The sequence below is a fragment of the Bolinopsis microptera genome, chromosome 4 (genome assembly GCF_026151205.1).
Source record: "Bolinopsis microptera isolate Bmic1 chromosome 4, MBARI_Bmic_1.0, whole genome shotgun sequence".
Lineage (NCBI taxonomy): Eukaryota > Metazoa > Ctenophora > Tentaculata > Lobata > Bolinopsidae > Bolinopsis > Bolinopsis microptera.
In genome coordinates this window covers 7,366,223-7,388,962 of record NC_087075.1, presented here as the reverse complement: position 1 = coordinate 7,388,962, position 22,740 = coordinate 7,366,223, and the positions used below count along the sequence as shown (strand labels likewise).

General features: G+C 37.2%; 1 protein-coding gene across 4 annotated transcripts in view; it reads right to left on the bottom strand.

Moving 5' to 3' along the window:
* Positions 1 to 22,740, bottom strand: part of LOC134813852 (low-density lipoprotein receptor-related protein 1-like) — an 87,282-nt gene that overhangs the window by 36,233 nt on the left and 28,309 nt on the right. For all 4 annotated transcript variants that reach the window (XM_063821734.1, XM_063821736.1, XM_063821733.1 and 1 more), the window contains exons 9-11: positions 13,249 to 13,368; positions 12,460 to 12,582; positions 11,991 to 12,104 (exon numbers count right to left, since the gene is read on the bottom strand). In XM_063821734.1, coding sequence (XP_063677804.1) covers positions 11,991 to 12,104; positions 12,460 to 12,582; positions 13,249 to 13,368 — 357 coding nt within the window. The remainder of the gene's footprint in view (positions 1 to 11,990; positions 12,105 to 12,459; positions 12,583 to 13,248; positions 13,369 to 22,740) is intronic.

The following is a 22,740-nucleotide window of genomic DNA, read 5'->3' as shown; positions in this document are numbered from 1 at the left end:
TTAAATATCTAGCTGTAATTCAGGTCTACCACAACAGGAGTAATAATTGTTGCTAGAGAGGGGGAAATTAGTAGTTATAGTAGACTGACTGGTTGGTATGTGTGAGAACCTAGCCTGGGCTAGAGCTTTATATGGCAGTGTAACCATAGCAACACTGCCTTATATGGTAGTGGGTGGGTCTCACTGGATATTTTAAATTGCACTGGAAATTGCACTAGAAATTGGTATTGATTAGATGCAGGGTGGATGACGATAACTGGTGAATGTTAAGGTGTGAAGAGGGGTACGTTCCACCGGTTCTGTTAACTCTCACCTCCTTATATGGTAGTGTAACCATAGCAACACTGCCTTATATGGACCTCACCTCAAATTTTAACAAAGGTAGAGTCAGGAGATTTCGATTGATTAGTGTGGGTAAAAGGGTGTGGTTTCAAATGAGGGTATGTTCAATTTAAATATTGATTGAATCCTTAATGAGTGGTGACAGCATGCCACTCCCAAATCGGTAGGTCCTGGGAATGTATTATGCAATTAGAACCTGTGAAAGTGTTATACAATCAAAAGTTCGCACAATGACTTTCGGGCAACCCTCTACAATATTTAAGTGTTGTCTCTAACACATTTTTGGCGTTTCCAAGGAAAGATTTTTGTTTCCCGGAGCAAGATTAGGCATGTTTTAATACTCGGTAAAACCGCTCCATTTCATGATTACCAAGTTTACTTTATTTAGTAGTAAATTTCAGATAATTGTCTGTCCCAGCAAAGATAAGCCGAGTTTACGCCTTTTTCTCACGAAAATATTAAGATAGTCTCTTAATTCTGCCCTACATTCAATATTGGAATGCCTGAGTAAGCAAGCTGCAGTCAGTTTTGCGGGGGAGGTAGGGACTGTAGACATTTCAATATTTCTTTGATCAACAGATCTTTGTAATGTACACTGTTTATTCCACAGAACATGATTCGTATTGTAGTCGGTAAAATTCGGTAGTCGGTAAAATTCGGTTTGAAAATTACAGAGATCCGAACCGTGGGACTTTTGATCGGCGGTGTGCAGCACTAGCGTTTGCTGTTTTTAAAAAACAAACTGATAATATTATATTATTAGCATAAGTTCAATAGAGCGTCTTCCCGAACACTGGCCCTACCAATGAGATTGTTGTTTTTCATTAAGTTGCGTTCAAAACAATAAAGCCAAGGCCGAAGTGACCCTTTATTCAGGGACGCTGACCACTAATGACAATATGGGGGGGGGGGGGGGGGGGGGGGGAGAAGTGACCCTTCATTCAGGGACGCTGACCACTAATGATACTGAGTGATGAAACTGATGATGTAATGGTTCCTCAATGATCTAACTTGTAGTAAATTACTCGTGGTATAAGAATGGCATTAATCAACAAATCACATTACTATTTTCAGAACTTTGAGGGAGTATGTATTAATGGCGTATTGTATTATTTATCAGAATATAGATATTTATATCTTAAATTCTAGGGCGAGCTTCTTAATAGTAGGTAATTATTGTTAGGTCGTGACTGTTAATCTGCTATGGAGTGGATCTTACAACTGTTTTATTAACACTGTTCTTGATCTAGACTTGTAGATTACCAGCTGTAATTGTTGCTATGATGGTCATGGCAACATGAAAAACTCATATTCTACAATTACTGACAACGTCAATAAAATACCTTTAACAGAAATGAATTATCTAGCACCGTTCTGAAAATATCTAAAAACGAGAATCACGGCCAGACTTAGGAACCCGAAACTGAAGTATACCTCGAGGGTAAAAATTCACAAATAAATATCACGATCGAGCGGAATTTAACAACAACGGCAACTGAAGACCATGTAAAATGTAAAAATACGAGTCATCCAACTAACTGAAGAGAAGTTACATAGTTACATAATATAACAATAATGAAACACACCGAGAATTTCCTCCTACCAGAACTGCTGAAGTAAGTCAACAAACTCGCAACAAAAAATGTATATAAACTCACAACGTTAAGGAATGTATAAACAACGTGTATAAAATATAAACAAAGAAACAATGTTAAGGAATGTATAAACGACGTGTATCTGTGTATAAAGACATATAAACAACGTTAAGGAATGTATAAACAACTTATCTAATCTACTGAGTACCTACTAAAACAAATAAAAGAGTAGCACTCGAAAAAAATGTCTACGTTTTAAAGAGAGCCTAGCGGGATTATAAAAGGCTGTTAGTGTTTCTGAGAAACAAAACACAAAGATTAACTGCAGCAGGTGCACGAGGCCTGCATAAAGGCGACCATTTAAAAGGAAAAATGAAAAGTTATTCGACTGTGCTTGGCCATAATGCGAGCTTTAATTAGAAGTAAAAGGCTTTTTAGAACCTGCTCGAGTTAGAACCTGCTCGAGTTAGAACCTGCTCGAGTTAGAACCTGCTCGAGTTAGAACCTGCTCGAGTTAGAACCTGCTCGAGTTAGAACCTGCTCGAGTTTGCACAAACTTGCTGTAAAACAAACATTATCTCATTATTTTAGCGTGATTAAATTACGCAATATTGACTTGAACAAAGGCCATATTTTCATAATTTTTGAACAAAGTGTAAATCACAAAAATCTCGTATCGCTGGTAGCTCATAACAGCAAAGATGCAAATAAGAATTGAATATATCAATAGAGATATTCTGCCTCAGATCTCAACGATATTTATAGGCATTACAACAGGAACCCAAGACTCCAAGAAGAATAAAATCTTTGTGGACGAGTCAATTTCAATTAGCAAGTAGACCGAGCAAACCATTAAATAGTAACCGCTTTTTTATTAGTAGCGTATGGTGTTCAGGAACGACCAGATTATCTTAGTATTTGTCCACTTATCTTAGTAGTTTGTTGATCGGGTATTAAAGGGACTTGTACGCGTGGAAGAGGCGGAATTGTGCAAGAGGCGGATTTGTCTCATAATGGTTTGCTTGAAGTGAAGGAAGGCTAGGTCTAAACCTAAGATGAGAATTCTAAAGTCCCGATATTAATATGATTTAAACAACATATTATATTATGTTTATTACATTGGTCCTGTAATTTTATATGTACTCTATAAGTTATAAATAAAAACGAATTACTATTCGATAAATAATTTCTATAAAAAATTACTATAAAAAATTACTATAAAAAATTACTATTCAATAAAACTAGCTTGGTTCGGTAAAATTAGAAAAAAAGCAAACAATTTTAAAACTTTAAAAGGATAAGAGCTTTGATACAAGAATAAAAGAGTTATTTAACTTTCAATATAAGAATTGTTCCTCTTTGTTCTCGACACAGCAGTTTCTATTCTATATTGTAAAACGTCCTGAACCGGACAATTAAACCGCGGTTTATGAACATTTCTTATTTATTCATTTCATTTGTCGTATTAACGCAACCCAATCTTTTCGAACAACCAATCATGGCAGGCCCACGACACCATGGGCATGGGTTTTAAACGGGTTTTAAAGGTCGCTATTCATAATATTAATCTGAATCTTATAACTAAACGGATTCAAGTTAATCTTACGGATTCAATTAATTATTAAACCTTATTGAACGAACGTCGAACACTCATTTAATTGAACAAAATACTTGATTTAATACCATGAAATATTGAAATATACCATGAAATATTGAAATATTTTATGGTATTAAATCGTAAGCGTTCACAGAACAACAAATAATTAAACGTTTTATTTTAGTTATCAAATAGGCGTCAGATTACGAATGACGTCAGTTGATGTAAATGCTTCTGAGGAAATAGAGAGATAAAAAATGTCCTCCTGGCTAAAAAAAGAATTTGAAGCGGATGTTTTTTGTCGAGTTCCTGTCAAAAATCCTGTTTTATAAGATGTTAATAATCTTGTGGATAGTTCTAGGCCCCTAGCCTTAGGAAGGGTTATTCTACCTCAACTACATAACCTGAACAACTGCAAGCTAACTAAACTAACTCACAATGAAACTAAAAACACGCCCTCTCAAACACTAAACATCGCACAAAGCATGGACACACTAAAACTACTCAGCGACCACTTTACACCAACGCCGATGACGCTCAGCACGGCCAGAATTGGCGGCAAACGCAAAATTATGCACACGGCAAAATATGCCATAATACATAAACGCATATAAACAAAATTATATGTAATATAACCTCTCTCTCTCTCTCTCTCTCTCTCTCTCTCTCTCTCTCTCTCTCTCTCTCTCTCGCCAAATAATCATTCGTCAGATGGCTAGACATGAGGAGATCAGGTAAGGAGAGTTCGACATAATATAATATGCTAATTAGTCGAAAGCCTGGTAAAGTAATGTATTTAAATTGCCATGCATGCTATTGGAATTAGGGTATACTGATGCTCATTCGCTCTTGTATAATTATTGCTTACGATCTAAAAGGAGTCAACCTTGAACAAAGAAAGAGTTGTCCAGGTAATTATAGACGTGCGCACAGCTTCCACCACCTGCGTACACCTTCGCCCATTCATCATTGCATATTTTCCTCCAATGTTCATGATCACGTGACAAAGTGAAACCCACGTACATCAGAGCTGGATCTCCATTTCACAATAACAATATATGAATGTGTCCAGGATTACGCCTCACGGACGTAAAGAAAGTGGCTCCATTAATTGTATTATTGCACATTTAAAACCAAATAACCCACATCAGAAGTCAGAACAAATAAAAACTATCTGTAGTTTTCAGTTTACACACAACGGGGACTGAGTAATGGGTACACAGTGCAAGAGTCACTGTTAAGTGTTATCAAGACTGCAACTGAACGAGAAGTATACAATATAGCGTACTTTGAACCCAGTAAACGTACGTTTCAGAAGTACACAATACAGCGTACTTTGAACCCAGTAAACGTACGAGAAGTACACAATACAGCGTACTTTGAACCCAGTAAACGTACGTTTCAGAAGTACACAATACAGCGTACTTTGAACCCAGTAAACGTACGTTTCAGAAGTACACAATACAGCGTACTTTGAACCCAGTAAACGTACGTTTGAGAAGTATAGAATACAGCGTACTTTGAACCCAGTAAACGTACGTTTGAGAAGTACACAATACAGCGTACTTTGAACCCAGTAAAAGTACGTTTGAGAAGTACACAATACAGCGTACTTTGAACCCAGTAAACGTACGTTTGAGAAGTACACAATACAGCGTACTTTGAACCCAGTAAACGTACGTTTGGAACAGCACATCAAGAGTCTGGAAACTATTCCGATTAAGGGGAATCTAATCTATATAATCACTTCTTCCTAATCCTTAGATGAGAAGTATGGACCCGTACGATAATAGGGCTATAAAGTATAAACTGAGTTGTCATGATATAAACCAGAAAAATTCTTAGAATTTGATATTCTAAAACAAACGTGACAATCTGCCCCACAAACGAAAAGAAAGTCGCCCCATTTTATTATTGGACATTCTACGACTAAATGTTCCAGTTTGTGAGACTTTGAATCAGGGTGAAAACTAAAATATAGAATAATGATCTAAGAAAATAATCTTCAGATTAGATTCAATTTTGCCGCAGAGTTTCACTAACCAGCTCAATTGGATTCGTTTCACTCTGCTTAAGCCGAAAACTCGTACAAATTTCCTTTTTGATAAGATTTATATCGCGATTAATATTTTAATACACGCTATTATATCATAATAACCGTGTAACATCAAGATTAGTTCGCTTGTGGTTACCTTGCGATTGAAACTGCGTAATTCAAATAAACATGTTAATTAATCAAAGCAATTAAAGCGTGAACGTAAAAAACTAATCATAATAAAAACAGTCATGTTAGGGGTGGGCACGAAAATGCAAATTTTCCTAATTTTTAAACGGCCCTGTTTTTTGGGTAAAGGGACCTCCAAAATGAAAAAATAACTTGGTTTGGAGTCAAAAAAGCCCAAAATAAATATTTCCCGCCCCGTTTTCGGTTAGCGGGAGGGTCATTTTTGACGTTTTTGACTAAAATTGGCTTTATTTAATTCATTTTCACCTTTTACACCTCATTGTTACCCATGATTGTGAATCATTATTGACAAACCAGGTAGGGTGAATGATTTCAGCCATCTAAAAATTTTCTGAAGATCCCCAGGGTGCCCGTATCCATGGAAACGGGTCGTTTTGAAAAACATTTAAAAGCGAAATCAGCCAAAATGTTTGTTTTTACCCCTTTTTGCCATTCAAAGACTTTTAACATGGCTAAAAGTACCAGAAAGACCATTATTGTATATTGTAACTTGTATGCCAACTATAATAGGTATAAAAACATGATGTTAGGTGTTTTAGTGGTATTTTTGGGCCTTAGCAACGCCTAGCAACGGGGCGTTTTAGGCATTTTAGAGGTTAATACATGTCATTTTAATATCTTACACTCTATTGTTACTAATGAATGTTGATTATTATTAACATACCAGGTAGGGTTGATGATTTCAAGCTTCCAGAGCATATTGGGTGCCCGTAACCATGGAAACTCGTCTTTTTTACGAAAAATTGAGATTTCAGTGAAAATTAGGGTTTTTTATAACTTTATCCATAAATATTATACTAGTTATCCTTTATAAACCCTATGACAGTTGTGTATTGGGAGATAAAATGGTAACTAATGTCTAACACTTCAGGGAGATAAGTTTTCCCACTATTTAGGCCCCTAGCAACCCATAGCAACGACGATTTACATGCAAAATAAGGCATAAAATACCACTATTTGACCCAAAACTGCTGAAAATTGACCTGGGTCATGGTAACAACGGTTTAAAACAGTAAAGTGATTACAATTAAACTATTGATGTTAGGGTTCCTCACTATGTAGGCCCCTAGCAACCCACAGCAACACCTAGTTACGTGAGTCTTGGTCGTACCTTCATATCAATACCGATTGTCTGTAAGGTATGAGTGCCTTTCCTAACTTGCCAAATCCTGGCAAATCCAGTAACGTGTAGATCCTTTAACAGAACTCATGAAAGTTATGGTTGCAGAATCCCCATTCACACTGAGGACCTCCCTTGGGTAAAATGTATCCTCAAACAGCCCTATTACACAGTTGTTTTTCTTAGGAGGCGAACTCTCATCAGTTTCACCACACTAAACTTGATCTGGATAACTATGACCAATAGAATGGGGCTGTAAGGGTTCTAACTGCTCTTCAACAACTCTGGGGCTTGACTTGGTAACTGGGAGATCCTCTACACTTACTGGGGCAATACTTTTACCCTGATAGCCAATGATAGCAGCCCCCAGATCGTCTACTTCATATCCTTCCTGGCCTATATCATGACCTATTAACTTACCCAAAGGATTTGACATCGCTTGATTTTCGTTCGTGCCCTCCTTTCCTCCAGTCATACTGGCTGTATCAATTCGATCAGAAGACCATCCTTACGAGGTCGATGTTTGTAAGTTACATTTTAAGACATTCAAATTTGAAGGGGAACAGAAGCAGTCACTCAAGAGTGTGTTCCAGCAGGAAGCTGACTTGCTGTGTGAAGAAACCAAGGTGGTGGAAGTTATTACAAAATGTAAAGCTTCACACGTTCTACAAGATCTTGTTTAAACAATTGGCTAGCTAAACCGGTATCAGAAAAGCCCCAGAGTTGTTGAAGAGCAATTAGAACCCTTACAGCCCCATTCTATTGGTCATGGTAATCCAGATCAAGTTCAGTTTGGTAATACTGATGAGAGTTCGCCTCCTAAGAAGAACAACTGTGTAATAGGGCTGTTTGAGGATACATTACCCAAGGGAGGTCCTCAGTGTGAATGGGGATTCTGCAACCATAACTTTCATGAGTTATGTTAAAGGATCTACACGTTACTGGATTTGCCAGGATTTGGCCAGCTTGGAAAGGCACCCAGACCTTACAGAGACAATCAGTATTGAAGGTACGACCAAGACTGGAGGTCTCACAAATGAATACGGTCCATTTTGTCATATTTGATTTTGTTAACCATGACGATGTTCAAAAATGGTCAAAAGTTAAGACTTTTAATTTTAAATTTCGATTGAAAGCAATTAAAATTGTTAAAGTCAAGTTCTAAAATAGTTTATTTGATATTGTAACATAAAATTGAACAATTGTTGAAAATTTGACGTTCTAGTTTTTACTCGTGTCACGTAACTAGGTGCTGCTATTGGTTGCTATGGGCCTATGCCCTACATAGTGAGGAACCCTAACATCAATAGTTCAATTGCAACCATAACTTTCATGAGTTCTGTTAAAGGATCTACACGTTACTGGATTTGCCAGGATTTGGCAAGTTAGGAAAGGCACTCATACCTTACAGACAATCGGTATTGAAGGTACGACCAAGACTCACGTAACTAGGTGTTGCTATGGGTTGCTAGGGGCCTACATAGTGAGGAACCCTAACATCAATAGTTTAATTGTAGTCACTTTACTGTTTTAAACCGTTGTTACCATGACCCAGGTCAATTTTCAGCAGTTTTGGGTCAAATAGTGGTATTTTATGCTTTTTTTTGCATGTAAATCGTCGTTGCTATGGGTTGCTAGGGGCCTAAATAGTGGGAAAATTTATCTCCCTGAAGTGTTAGACATTAGTTACCATTTTATCTCCCAATACACAACTGTCATAGGGTTTATAAAGGATAACTAGTATAATATTTATGGATCATAATTCATAAAGTTATAAAAAACCCTAATTTTCACTGAAATCTCAATTTTTCGTAAAAAGACGAGTTTCCATAGTTACGGGCACCCAATATGCCTCCAGATGAGCTCTGGAAGCTTGAAATCATCAACCCTACCTGGTATGTTAATAATAATCAACATTCATTAGTAACAATAGAGTGTAAGATATTAAAATGACATGTATTAACCTTTAAAATGCCTAAAACGCCCCGTTGCTAGGCGTTGCTAAGGCCCAAAAATACCACTAAAACACCTAACATCATGTTTTTATACCTATCATAGTTGATATACAAGTTACAATGTACAATAATGGTCTTTCTGGATACTTTTGGCCATGTTAAAAGTCTTAGAGTGGCAAAAAGGGGTAAAAACAAACATTTTGGCTGATTTCGCTTAATTTTTTTTCAAAACGACCCGTTTCCATGGATACGGTCACCCTGGGGATCTTCAGAAAATTTTTAGATGGCTGAAATCATTCACCCTACCTGGTTTGTCAATAATGATTCACAATCATGGGTAACAATGAGGTGTAAAAGGTGAAAATGAATTAAATAAAGCCAATTTTAGTCAAAAACGTCAAAAATGACCCTCCCGCTAACCGAAAACGGGGCGGGAAATATTTATTTTGGGCTTTTTTGACCCCAAACCAAGTTATTTTTTCATTTTGGATGTCCCTTTACCCAAAAAACAGGGCCGTTTAAAAATTCATGACATCACCCAAAAATATTGCTATCCGTGCCCACCCCTAGTCATGTTCCCCAGTTAAACTTACCGAGTAACATCGCAACAACAAGTTAACTTGTTGAACAAGTTTTAACGATGAAACTGAACGGGATATAAAACACATGAAAATTGACAAGGTGTTGTCAACTGAAACAGATTAGAGGACTGTACAATGCAATGTACGTGTGTACGTGGTGAGCAGGGGATCATGCAATTAGTTTCTTTGTGGAGACAAGGTGTACGTGACATGTACCTTTTCTACAAAATATATGGTTGTATAATTAATACGTGATAGGTCCTCCATTATAGGTAAATACTAATAGATAAATCACTTATCGACATTTCTACCGTTCCTCATATTAAACAGATACTTATATTTTGGAATTGTGTTAATTAAATTAAAACTATCAAAATTCACATTAGAAACTATCAATACTTACACTTTACATAAAACATTTAATAATTTGACGACGAGTTTTATATCGTTGAACTATTTTACGGTTATATAATAATAAATATATAATATATATTTTGTCTCCCCACTCCCCAACGCTATAAAGTTCTGTAGATATGGGTAACTTGTGATGATTAACCAATAAGCTTCCAGAATTGACCAATGCAAACCCTGAATCACTGTCACGTGGCAAGACAAATAAAATATGGTTCACATTTCACAAAAAACAATGTACCGTAAAAACAATGTACCGTATAAAAAAACGAGAAGAAAATGTAATTTGAGCGATCTCACTATCTCAGGTGAAAATTTAACAGCACTGAATTTAACAGCAGCAGACAAGATGTCTGGGAGAGACTCAGCAGCTTATTTTATAATAACAATGGTACTATTATGATATCATCATATCACGTGCTCCCCCACCGCCTACGTGCTCGCCCACGTGCGATAACATTTATATCACGTGTCCACGATTTCATAACCTTTACAACACGTGTGGAACAGTGAGGTGACCTTTAGAAACCAACTTTAGGTGATGAGTACTTTATCTGCCAGAGATCGTCACCGGTTGATCTTGATCTCCCATGCCAACCAATCATACATCACGTGATATTTTGTGAACCAATCACAGAGAGTTTCACGCCCACGTGCTACACCATACGTGATACACGTCTTCTAATTAATTACCTTATTTGATACCTTATTATTATAAACATGAGCCCTACAGTACTTTTAACAGGTAAACATGCTGTGTGCCCTAAATTTTTAATGAGGGTTATATAATATATTGCCAGGATTTCCGTCTTAGTGTTTGTAAACATCAGAATATTGGGGGTGGTGAGAGACGGGTGGATGTAAAGTGAAGACGAGTTCTGGAAAATATTAAAACGAAAGGTTTTCCTCAGAAACTTGCAATATTGTGATAAGCCTCTTCTGGGCTTGTACCTTAAATGTCCCGGAAAACTGTAATAGTCGTAATTTAACACTGTTATGCTATTGGTTGAAATGACAGTAAGATGTTACCAACAAGTCGCAACGTGCACGCCAGTATGGTAATTAATGAATCAGGGTAACAACCGTGGCGCTTCCATCAACCGGACTTTTCTTCCGAATTCACATATAATTTGTTTTTGCAACATAAATCAAGATGACCATCAGTATCGCCAGATAAGCCTAAGAATGCCTAGACGGCGGGGGAATATTTCCCACAGGTTCATAATTTCATACGTTCAACTTCATGTCTTAAGTAACTAGAACCTAATAAAACTTCTCTAATTATGTTAAAATATAATGAGAATATCGCATACGTTAGTTACCAGTGTTATATCGAGCAATAGATTTGATAAAAGAGAGGCCGGTGAGTTGATAACAATCGTGGGAAATAGGGCAAACGGAGACTTATCAAACTGTGTTATTATAACATGTAGCAAAATCATAATTAAATATAAACCTATACCCAATTGATTGTCCAAGTAACATAAACAAGCAGAAGGTTACGGTAAAATATTTAGGATCAGTCGCTGTGTGACACGTATGACCAATCCGTACCAATTTAAAACAAGAAATTACTGTTCAATTATTCTACTCTACAACCTACATTTATGTTGAATAATGTAATTATGTGACATGCGTTACATATTATTATCATGAAATTTAGGCTTTTAATGCTTGCGAAATTTTAATTCGTTTGTTTACTAAATTTGATCAGAAATCAAATTTACAAACAATTTTAGGGTGCCAAACATATTATGATACATTGTTAAAGATCCTAGTTCAGCTAGTTTTTATTGAAATGCAATAATATGTTGGTATTTTGAGTCAGAATGGAATATATAGTAACCACGATTAGTCGGATTTGTTTTCCAAAGAATTTTTTCTTTTTCTGAAGTAATTGTGGGAATGGGAGTCGGAGAATCACGAGAATTTAATGGGACGGCGTATCGTCGTGACACACCAGTAAACTTAACGTGACGTAACGTGATAAATAATAGAACGTAACATGATAAACAACATGATAGATAACGAGTACGTGACGTAACATGACGTCATGTCATTTATTCTCTAAGTTTTTAATTATACACAAGTAACAATAATAAACATTATACTATTATATTCAAGTCACGTGACATAAAACTTACTGGCACAGTCTCGTTCGTCGGAACCATCCCTACAGTCCGCAGCACCGTCACATTTACTGGATAGTAACACACAGTGTTGTTCGTTATCACAGGAAAACTCCGTCTCACGACAAACTGAATGGAAAGTTATGAATTAGTGATCGTACAAAAATTGCGAAAGTGAAATGAGAATTTTGAAGGTCAAATTTAAATAAAATTGAGAAAGTGAAACTGAAAGCTGAGATCCACTCTTTACACAATGTAAGGCGTAAGCTTGTATTTTACTTTGGTATATGACTTTTTTTGGTACGTGACAATATAAATAGTTACAAGACTTGATATCATGTTACAGCTGCAATCCGACTGGTCAGTCGATTCTGCTTCTCAAGATTTATTATATTATCAACATATTTGCATAACCTTCACGTACGAATTCCGCACAAAATGTTTTGCTTACAACAACTATGTTGTGCCCCCATATATAACTTACCTAATGGGCAACTGAACTCATCGCTACCATCAGGACAATCATTGTTGCGGTCGCATCTTCTGGAGCCATCAATACACTGCCGGGACTGTGAACAAGTGAACTGGGAATCACTGCATTGCGGACCTGTAAAGATAATTATATTTCAGATCACCTTCGTGACGTCATAGGAATGCATACTTGCACAAAAATTGTTGTCTTGCAGCCATCATACCTCCTTCGTGACGTCAAAACACAACTCATCTGCAAGCTATTTTTGAATTTTTACATTTTTGCAGCTATGACGTCACGGTAGATGGGGTATACTCTAATAATAGTACCCTGAGGAAGAGGCGCGAGTACTCTGAGGAAGAGGCGCCTGATCTGAATATCACTGAATAATGACGTCAGCAATCCGAATGCTGCGGTTTCGGACTGATGACTGGGTGATAGATCAAAATGTAGCAGATACCTGCCGCCACCTTATAAGGGGGGTAACGCTCCTTATAAGGTGGGCAATGTTCTAATCTTAGGAATTATGAAACTGGAAAGCAATTACTTAATACTAGTATCCGATCGTTTTTACCACAATGAAGAAGCTAATTTTGATCTTACCGGCAATAAAATGCCGTCATCATAATTACACTAGGTTTGTTTGTCGCGCAATATTTTATATTTGGCCAGAAATATATAATCGTCAGAAATAAATCATCAGAGACAGCTGTTTTCCTGGTGTTGGAGATAGAAAACGCCCAGTAACGATCAATTAACGATCAATTAAATGATCGGTTCCTCCATTAATTAGTTAATTACCATCGCAATTAAGCTCATCAGTTCCATCCAAGCAATCGCGGGTTCCATCACAGCGTTTCTCAAGAGACAAACACTTTGTTCCGTCACACAGGAAATCCTCTCTGTTGCATTGGTTGTTCACTGAAGGTTTTTAATTAATGATGATTGATGACGTCACACGACGTCAAATGGTGACGTCACATTATTTACAGTTATCTTACAGGACAAGACGAATCTTCCTTGTTTTCCGTTAATAAATCGGTTCAAATTAAATTTTCGTGTCATTTTAAATCAGCAAAATTTACATAATACAATTTAACCATGCCATTTAATAAATATTCATTGTATTGGGACTGGACGAATTTAGCTATAATGACGTTAGCTTACAGTAAATAAACACGTTGGTTTGTAAATTATAACGAGTCCTGACGTTACATAACGGAAAACAAACAAAATCACATTTACAAAAACATATCTTTTAAAAACTCTGTAAAATGCTTTTTATAGAGATTGAAATATAAAATATTGAAATATTGTCAATGATGGCCGGCTATTCACGCCTTGCTAAATAAAACAGTCAACTGTATATTACAATAGTATAACATTTAATAAGAGTACTTGACATAAAATAGTTACATGATTTGAAGGAGTACTAAACGTGGAGATATTCCGTAAAACATGACACGACGTGGTATTTAACACGTGACATTGGTAAATAACACGTGACATTGGTAAAAAATAACACGTGACATTGGTAAAAAAATAACACGTGACATTGGTAAATAACACGTGATATGGTAAATAACACGTGACTTGTGGGACATTTAGCTGACAACAGTGGATAAAAACGTGACTTATAGCCAGCTCCAAGATTTTAAATCGAATTAAACTAAAAATAGTAATTTGTCAACATTAAAAAGATTCCATATATTAACTTTGAGAACTATGGTCATTGATCGAACGAAATTTAATTTAAGACTTTAAGACTTAGTGACACATAATCATTATTACTACTGACAAGGATATTATAGATACATGTTCCTTTTGACATTGTGATGAAATATCAGGTTACCTGGTAAACTGTAAATGGAATTCACATTTATTATTCATAGCAGGTAATTTCTACCTAAATTATAATTCACTCATTCGTCGTTCTTTTGAAAGCATTTGTGGAGGTAAAAGCAAAATCCGCAGAATAAACCCTAACTTACGTGCAAACTGCACTCCGCCAACCGAATTTTACAGAACACAGCTCCAAAATATATACCATCATTAATACTGTTGCCTAGAACTTATTAGTGTTCATTACACAAGTCGAGTGTGTTGGAACTTAGTGTAGCTGATGGGTAACATTGTAGGACTGGATTTGCAGTATATAATATTATATAGTATTAGTATGTGTTAAGATACAGTGCGTTTTGGCTTTTGGGCTGTAGTAGTTCGGTAACATACTGAGCTACTGAATACTTGGTTTCCTCCTCGTATATCTGGGTTTATTTAGAATCATTCCATTCTGTATATAATGATAATAATACATAATAATAATTCATAATATAATGATGCATTGTTTGGAAACATGTAAGATACAAATGTACCTATATGGCTAAGTTGCTTACGGTGCTAGCTTTAAACCAGCTAAAGGCCCGTTGGTTTCAAGTTCTAATCTCAGCACGGACAGAGCATGGCAGGGCATGGCAGGTAGGGACAAAAGGAAATCGCGGCATGTGCGGAATCGCGATTTTTCCCATTATTTGCGACAAATTTTATGTATAGTCTTATGTATAGTCTGTTAAAAATCGCGGTATCGCGATTTTTGGGCAAAATAATAGCGATTTTCTTTTGTCCCTGATGGCAGGGCATGGCAGGGCATGGCAGGGCATGACAGGGCATGGCAGGGTATGCCACCAACCATGGGCCTCACTCTAGAACTCTCCCTGAGGACCAGTGTGTAATGATTTAAAAAGAAAATGTAATGTTTGTACGCTGCACATCATTACAAGTGATACCAGTGTGGACTGTGGGGGGACCAATAAACTAGAACTGCTTGCCCAAATGTACGGGAGAGATATTGGTGTGTGTGTGTAATTAGGTGGATGTTTGGCTAAAATGCAGATGAGATGAGTAGTTTGGAGATCAACTGCCAAAACAATTATATCTTCTAAACATTCCAATTTCTATGGGAATTTTTGTTAGATCGTTAGAGATCTAACATGTGCACATTATAGCCCACATTATATAGCACACAATATGTGTACATTATATAGCGATAAACACTGATGTGGTACAAATGAGTTGTTAGCCTGAGGCACAGTAAACAACCCATTCAGTAGCTCTCGACGAAGGATTCATTTCTACTCCCACTCCCACTGTATACCACACAACACACACAATGGGTAGTCTCTACAGAAGTAGCTTGAGGTCTACACTCTACATATCAATCTACAGAAGTATTGATTTTTGGGGCAACATTTGTAGTGACAGTGTTTTATTGCGACAAGGAAAATGCTCTTATCGTATTATCAGGACCCTGTTATCAGGATGCTCTTATCAGTAAATGTTCTACGTTTCAACGTGACAACATCGTATTGATGATCTAAAGTTCTACAGAAGTAGCTTTCAGAGGTCTGCATATCAATAAACCACAGATCTGCTGCTGGCACCCGCTCTACAGCTGAGTTGTGTTTGAACAGGACCGGTTCATAACACCTTCATAACACCTTCGTAACACCTTCGTAACACCTTCGTAACACCTTACCACCTCCCCCACCATTGTTTACACCTCCTGCCACGTGAGATCATGAGGAACATTCTTTCTACAACTCTACAAGCCTTTTTGGTCTGTTTAATCAAAGTGGTTCAAAGATAAAAGGATTTAGATGTCTCTCGACGAGTAAAATATTTTAATTTTCAAAGCTTTGCTCGTGTGCTGGTTGTTTACTTTCGGCACCATTCCGGCACCATTTCGGCACCATTCCGGCACCATTCCGGTGTGGTGGAGGACCATCACGTAGAACACACGTTCTCAACAGTCAACAAGGGTTAGTCGTGTTGGTCACTAGGCTTGAGTCATCTCTTCAAAGGTGACCTGCAGTGCTGTTCCTGCACGTCTCAGTAATCCTGTTTACTGTACTTCTCTTTGTAGTGGGAGAGGCGAGGAGAAGAGAGAGGAGGGAAGGGAGGAGGGAAGGGAGGAGAAGAGGGTCCTGAACTGGATATTAGCTAGTTTGGTGTGGTCACCTGGACAGTATCCTGCGGGGAGACACACCAGACACCGTGTCTTCTGTTGTCTGAACTGTGGTTAATGAGGTGGTGCGGGGGTTTTAATGGGGATTAGTGCGAGCTTTGTGGCTGATAATTTAGTTAAGATGTGGTTTTGTGATTGTTACTTTGGTGTTGGACACAAAGGATAGGGGGATTGTTCGGATGTCTTTGATGATGGTGGATAAGTTACGCTTTCATTCACATAAAAATTAAATTATTTATTCGACCTTTCATCTATTTTATTAAATAAAACAAATCGTTTGTATTATGGAGCCACGGTATGGCTGGTTTATGTCACTGAGTGAGAGAGATGGAATTGGAAACTGAACGTTTGAGTAGGGGAAACCTTGATTGTGATTAATTAAGGAGATAGCTTGATTTAAATTATACAGAAGCAAAGAGCGGTGTATGAAAATTTCTGACGAATTCATCACCTCATTATAATCCCATCAGCAACATGGACCATGGTTCATGTTATATTGAGAGAGTTTTTGTCAATGTCACAGATTAATTTTGCTGTTTTACATGCATCAACTAGCTTAGAACGGTTTTGTCACTAAATCACATGCATAAACGCCCCAAAATCGGTTAATAAACAATGATTTACAGATTATTTTAATAATGTATTATTAAAATAATATTAATCATTCCTAGCCACAGGCCACAAGACTGGTCTAGATTGGTAAATTTCGTAAATTGTAAGTTTCAAAGTGGAACAATCTATATAGAATGTAACATTCTAATAGAATATAGTTAATAGTTAATAGTACTATGTTTACAGTATGTACTGAAGGGGTATCCTAGGAAGTTTCTTGAACTTTTAACTTTTTAACAGGTACCCCTCGCTCCTCATTTAACCCTCAATCAAGTTTCCTATCATTCGGCTGAGTCGACCGAGGAGATCGCATACAAATCCAATGAATCCTTAGCTACTCCCTAGACTAGGTGACACTGAAAGAACAATTAGGCCACAATTATTATGCCAGCTGGTCGTCAGAAGCGATTACTTTCGTCATAATCATTCCACATAGTTAAAAGTTCAGGTCAGATGTAGGGACATGTTTGAAGGTATGTATAATATATTATATATTAGTTATTTATATATAAATATAGTAAGCTTATACATAAGATTATATATGTTATATCTTATTCATCTTACCATTTGAAAGGAGTGGTAAAAATGTGCAGAATTTCGAAAGGAATGCACAGACGATTAACGAGTACTATGGACTTTAATTTCGTATTGAGAAGGCATAATAATAATACGCTCTTCGAAAACAACATTCCTTTTAAAACATAGTACACCTTAGCAATAATTTGACAGCCCTAAAAATATCTACAAACATGACAGTTCTACGTATTTAAGCCACTCAAATAAATCAAATAATCGTTTAGCGTCTTTAAATGTGGCACCTGTCTAGTGTTTAGTTAGGGGCCCCACCTAGTGTCCTTAACTAAGACATACAGGGCACAGGCTTAGCTTGAATATATATATATACTATTAAATATACAATCGTAAAACATGTAGCAAGCATGATTCAAGATTTCTTACAACATTATGTTAAGCTCCTATTTTTGTGAAGGCAGGCTCCGTGCAAGGCAAATATTTTGCAAAATTTGTGTCTGGGTTTGTCCGGTAATTTCAAGTCCGGGAATTTTAGTTTAAAAGCACCCTCCATATTGTAGTCGCGGAAATGTTACAACATTTTTAAATTGGACTTGAATGAAATTAAAATATTTGCAGTGGAGAAAGTCAAGAAACCAGCCTCTCCGACAATCAAGCAGTCGGCATTCTTTAACGATCACTTGAACGATTATACCAGTCAATTATTTGGCGGTGAGATTGTTACTTTTAATAAATACACTACAAATAATAATCTCACCGCCATGACTCCGTTCAGCTGTTCAGCGCTGCCGACACTTTAATTCTTATTATTAAAATCCCGTCTACTCTTATTGTCAACAAAACATGACGAATTTAACTATCCGACGAATCTCACTGTCTGACTTGATATCCAAAATTGTGGTAGTGCTTTAGCATCCGGTTTGACATGTAGAAAAGCTCGCACTACAGTTGCAAGTTATAACTCTCGTGTACAAGGTGCGTACGAGATTATAAACAGACGAGAGTTAAGATAAGAATCAAGATAAGAGTTAAGAGATAAGAGATACGAGTTAAGATATAAGAGTCAAGAGTTAAGAGCTGAGATAAGAGATAAGAATTAAGAGATAAGTATTAAGAGATAAGAATTAATGTAAGAGTTAAGATAAAATGGGGGAGGAGGTTATACTCCCACTCCAATAAAGTGCAGCGTGGGGGTGGCCTATCTAGATACTAGATACTATTGATACAGTTAACAGAATTAAAATAAAGCATCCACGAAAGAGAACAAAGAATTAAACCTCGACTTACAGTTGATATTATGCTAGCACATCTACAGTAGGAGGTGCGAAGCCTTATTATGTCGATCATTACTACAATGCTACTTGGTATCTATTTATAATATCTAGGCTATTATAATAGCAGAGCAGTGGTTATTATATAGTATTCAATAGATATCATCGATACGGTTAACAGTATTTTAATACAGTCATGATACAATGGAGAACAGATACGATCAGGGACAAAAGGAAATCGCGGTATGTACGAAATCGCGATTTTTCCCATTATTTGCGACAAATTTTATGTATAGTCTTATCATGTATAGTGTGTTAAAAATCGCGGTATCGCGATTTTTGGCCAAAATAATCGCGAAATCCTTTTGTTCCTGATTGATAACGAAAGCTCTCCTTACTCTCTTTATAACAATATGCAAGTACTAAGATTGTCACGAAACTGATATAACAATGTGGAGCTATGTGTCAACCTGATTACACAGATAATTAATAATAATAAAATCTAGCATTATAATTTAATATACGTTTTGAGAAACATACCCAGAAACGATAAACACATATTTAAAACCATACAAGTGAGACCTAGTTTGGTACTATCAAAACTATAATTCACTTATTATAGCCCATATTATCTGGATTTGGAGAAGACTTTAATGAAGATCTACTTACAGTTTACGAGAAAGATTAGGCAGCAGCGTAAATTGCAGCGTTTTTAAACAATGGTCAGCTATCCCTTGCTTACAACTTAAGTATAATATACTATTGACCAATAAAACGCCTGGTAGTATATTGATATAGCACTCGAGTAATATCTTAATATTTTGGTACCTCTCCATGTCTCCATGTCATAAGAGATGAACACTATCTTCAATTCAATTCAATTATAGATGAGAATTTTGGTCAGATAGTGAGGCATATTTTTCCAGCTTCAACTATTGACCAATAAAACGCCTAGTATATCAATCTGGCACGAGTAATATTGTGGTACCTCTCCATGTCATAAGAGATGAACATTATCTTCAATTCAATTCAATTCAATTATAGATGTGAATTTTGGTCAGATGGTGGAGTATATTTTTCCAGCTTCTACTATCATGACCAATAAAACCACTGTCACGTGTCCACAGCTATAAATACGATCAGCTCATCCATTCAGCTCCAATGTGAGTAGTTCAACTTATTACTAACACCGCACTCTTTTAAAAGGTACCAAGTAGTAACCAAGTAACCGAGTAACGGCGGTCACACTAAACGTTACTCAATGGTTATAACTATTTCCGGGAATTATATGCACTAAAACTCGTCGACACTGAGAGCTGATAATTTGCAGATTTTTCCTGCAAGGAACCGAATGTTTTATCAGCAGATACTGAGAGTCACCTCAGACTGGCTGGCGGGAAGTTTCGAAACAAAAAACAGTGGCGCACTATATATTACACACTATATGTATATTGTATCATGCGCACGTATCACATTACACATCTTACAAGAGCCACCGTCAATAGTTATAACAAATAATATAATATATAATAATACCTTCGCTTCTTCTTATAACAAATAATACCTTCGCTTCTTCGGGTTCCGCTTGTATTATAATACATAATACCTTCGCTTCTTCGGGCCGCAAATTCCCTCCAGCAAGCTGTCGGGAATTATCACGCGTAGCCCTCAAAAGCGAAGGTATTATTGTATTATATAACTTTATAACCGTTACTCAATGGTTATCACTTCTTTGTAATCATCTGTTATGTAGAATTATCAGAGGTCGGCGCTGTGGAAAGCACGTTGCTCTGTTAATAATCTAATTCGTGCTTCCGTGGCCTGGGCACAATTCTGCAGAGGACGTAAAGTTGGAGCAGAATGGTGAAATACGGGGGAATCAGGACGGTACAAGAGGGTGGAATATAGCGTTATATTGAGCTACTCGATACTTGAGTACTTGTGGGGTTACAGTGCGTGATACGTGCACAAATTCTACAGAATTCAGGATGTCAGTCTCTGCAGAGTCTGCACGGTAAAGATAGCAGTGTGATGTTACCTTTAAATACCGGCTGTAATGCGGTCTCAGCAGTAATACCTGAGCTGTAAAACCTCGTTAGAAACTGGGTGAGATTGTGACACATAAATTCGCCCTCTGTCCCATTGCAGGACGCAGGACGGGACAGTCAGAGGGCTAGTGGAAGGGTTGGAGGGGTGAAAAGTAGTCCTACAAATTCCACAATTCATATGAGCACACAAAACTTCATAGTTTTCGCAATAATTTTGGTTTGATTTCATTTTAGGCTATTGAAGTGTTGGAGTTCATACTAAACATGAACCATATAGTGTTTATTCATTATTATTTTATATGCTTTAGTTGGTTATTATAACAGCCTGGCACCGTCCAGCTTTCAACACAGAGAGGATGAAATGCCGGGAGGGAGGGAGGGAGGGAGGGAGGGAGGGAGGGAGGGAGGGAGGGAGGGAGGGAGGGAGGGAGGGAGGGAGGGAGGAAGGGAGGGAGAGAGAGAGAGAGAGAGAGAGAGAGAGAGAGAGAGAGAGAGAGAGAGAGAGAGAGAGAGAGAGAGAGGAGAGAGAGAGAGAGAGAGAGAGAGAGAGAGAGAGAGAGAGAGAGAGAGAGAGAGAGAGAGAGAGAGAGAGAGGGAGTGGTATTTACAGGGCTACTAGGGCTGTGTATAGTTAGCAAGCCATGTAACCGGTAAGTGTCTACATTTGCCATTATAAATGTGCAGATGTGTTGTATAAAATATCAGATTTGGTTACTTTTGGAAATTATTATCCGGCACCAAGTTGTTTTTAAGTTTTTTGGGGACGTAGCGAATGATCTATGAGACGATGGTCGTAATTGAGACGCCAAATGAGACGATTTATTATTTTTTCCGATAATACTGGCGACACTGCGACAGTCAGGATGCACTTATAAATATAATAATCCTGCAACAGCTGAATTTCTCAGAAAACAATACATAGCAACGCAAGTCTTCCAGGAATATTCAATTATTGAATAACATGTAATAATAGAATTACAAGGCGTTATTAGAGTCTCACATCTGGCAATGTAGCACGTTGTTTTACGACTAGATCCAAGGTCACGTGGTATTGCTTTACGACTAGATCCAAGGTCACGTGGTATTACTTTACGACTAGATCGTGTCACGTGGTTTAAAAGCTCCGTTAAAGAGGGTCACAAGAGTCGATATTGACTAAATTACAGCCAATTCCAACTCTACTCAGTGTAATGTTGAGGTAATTGCGGACCGGGATCTCAAAATTCTAGGCCCAGAGTGTGAATAAAAATAGATTTGTAGAGTCGTTAGTGGCCAGACTGATGACACAAACAAAATCCATTCCGCTCAGCTTGCCGTTTGTTTACGACTACGTTACATTCTTACCGTGAAATGCAAAACTGTCCCGATTTGCCTCCTTTTCTATTTAATGGCTCGTTAAGTTTTGACTGTAGTGTTTTGACTGTAGTGAAAAGTGTTATTAAACTTCGACGAAAACTATTTTTGCGGCAAAATTGTTATTTTACAATCCTGGCAGTCAAATATAGCAGTCTTTCCTGATAGCTGTATGAGTGTTCTGACTTCTGGTAACACTATTGTGGGAAAAAGTGAGAGGCAGTGAAATTTAGGCAGTGAACTTTTGGAATGCAGTATGCACTTTAAAATGCACGGAGTTTATCACTTCCAAGTTGGTTGCCTGATCCACTTCCCTCAGAATCGTCTAACGCTGCCTTAAATCCAGTGTAGTCCTTGTTTGCACTCGGATATTTTTCACGTATGTTGTGCACTACACATGCCGGAAGTCCGTATCTCCTTCTTTTCCCCAACCCTTTCAAATCAATTATGTTCA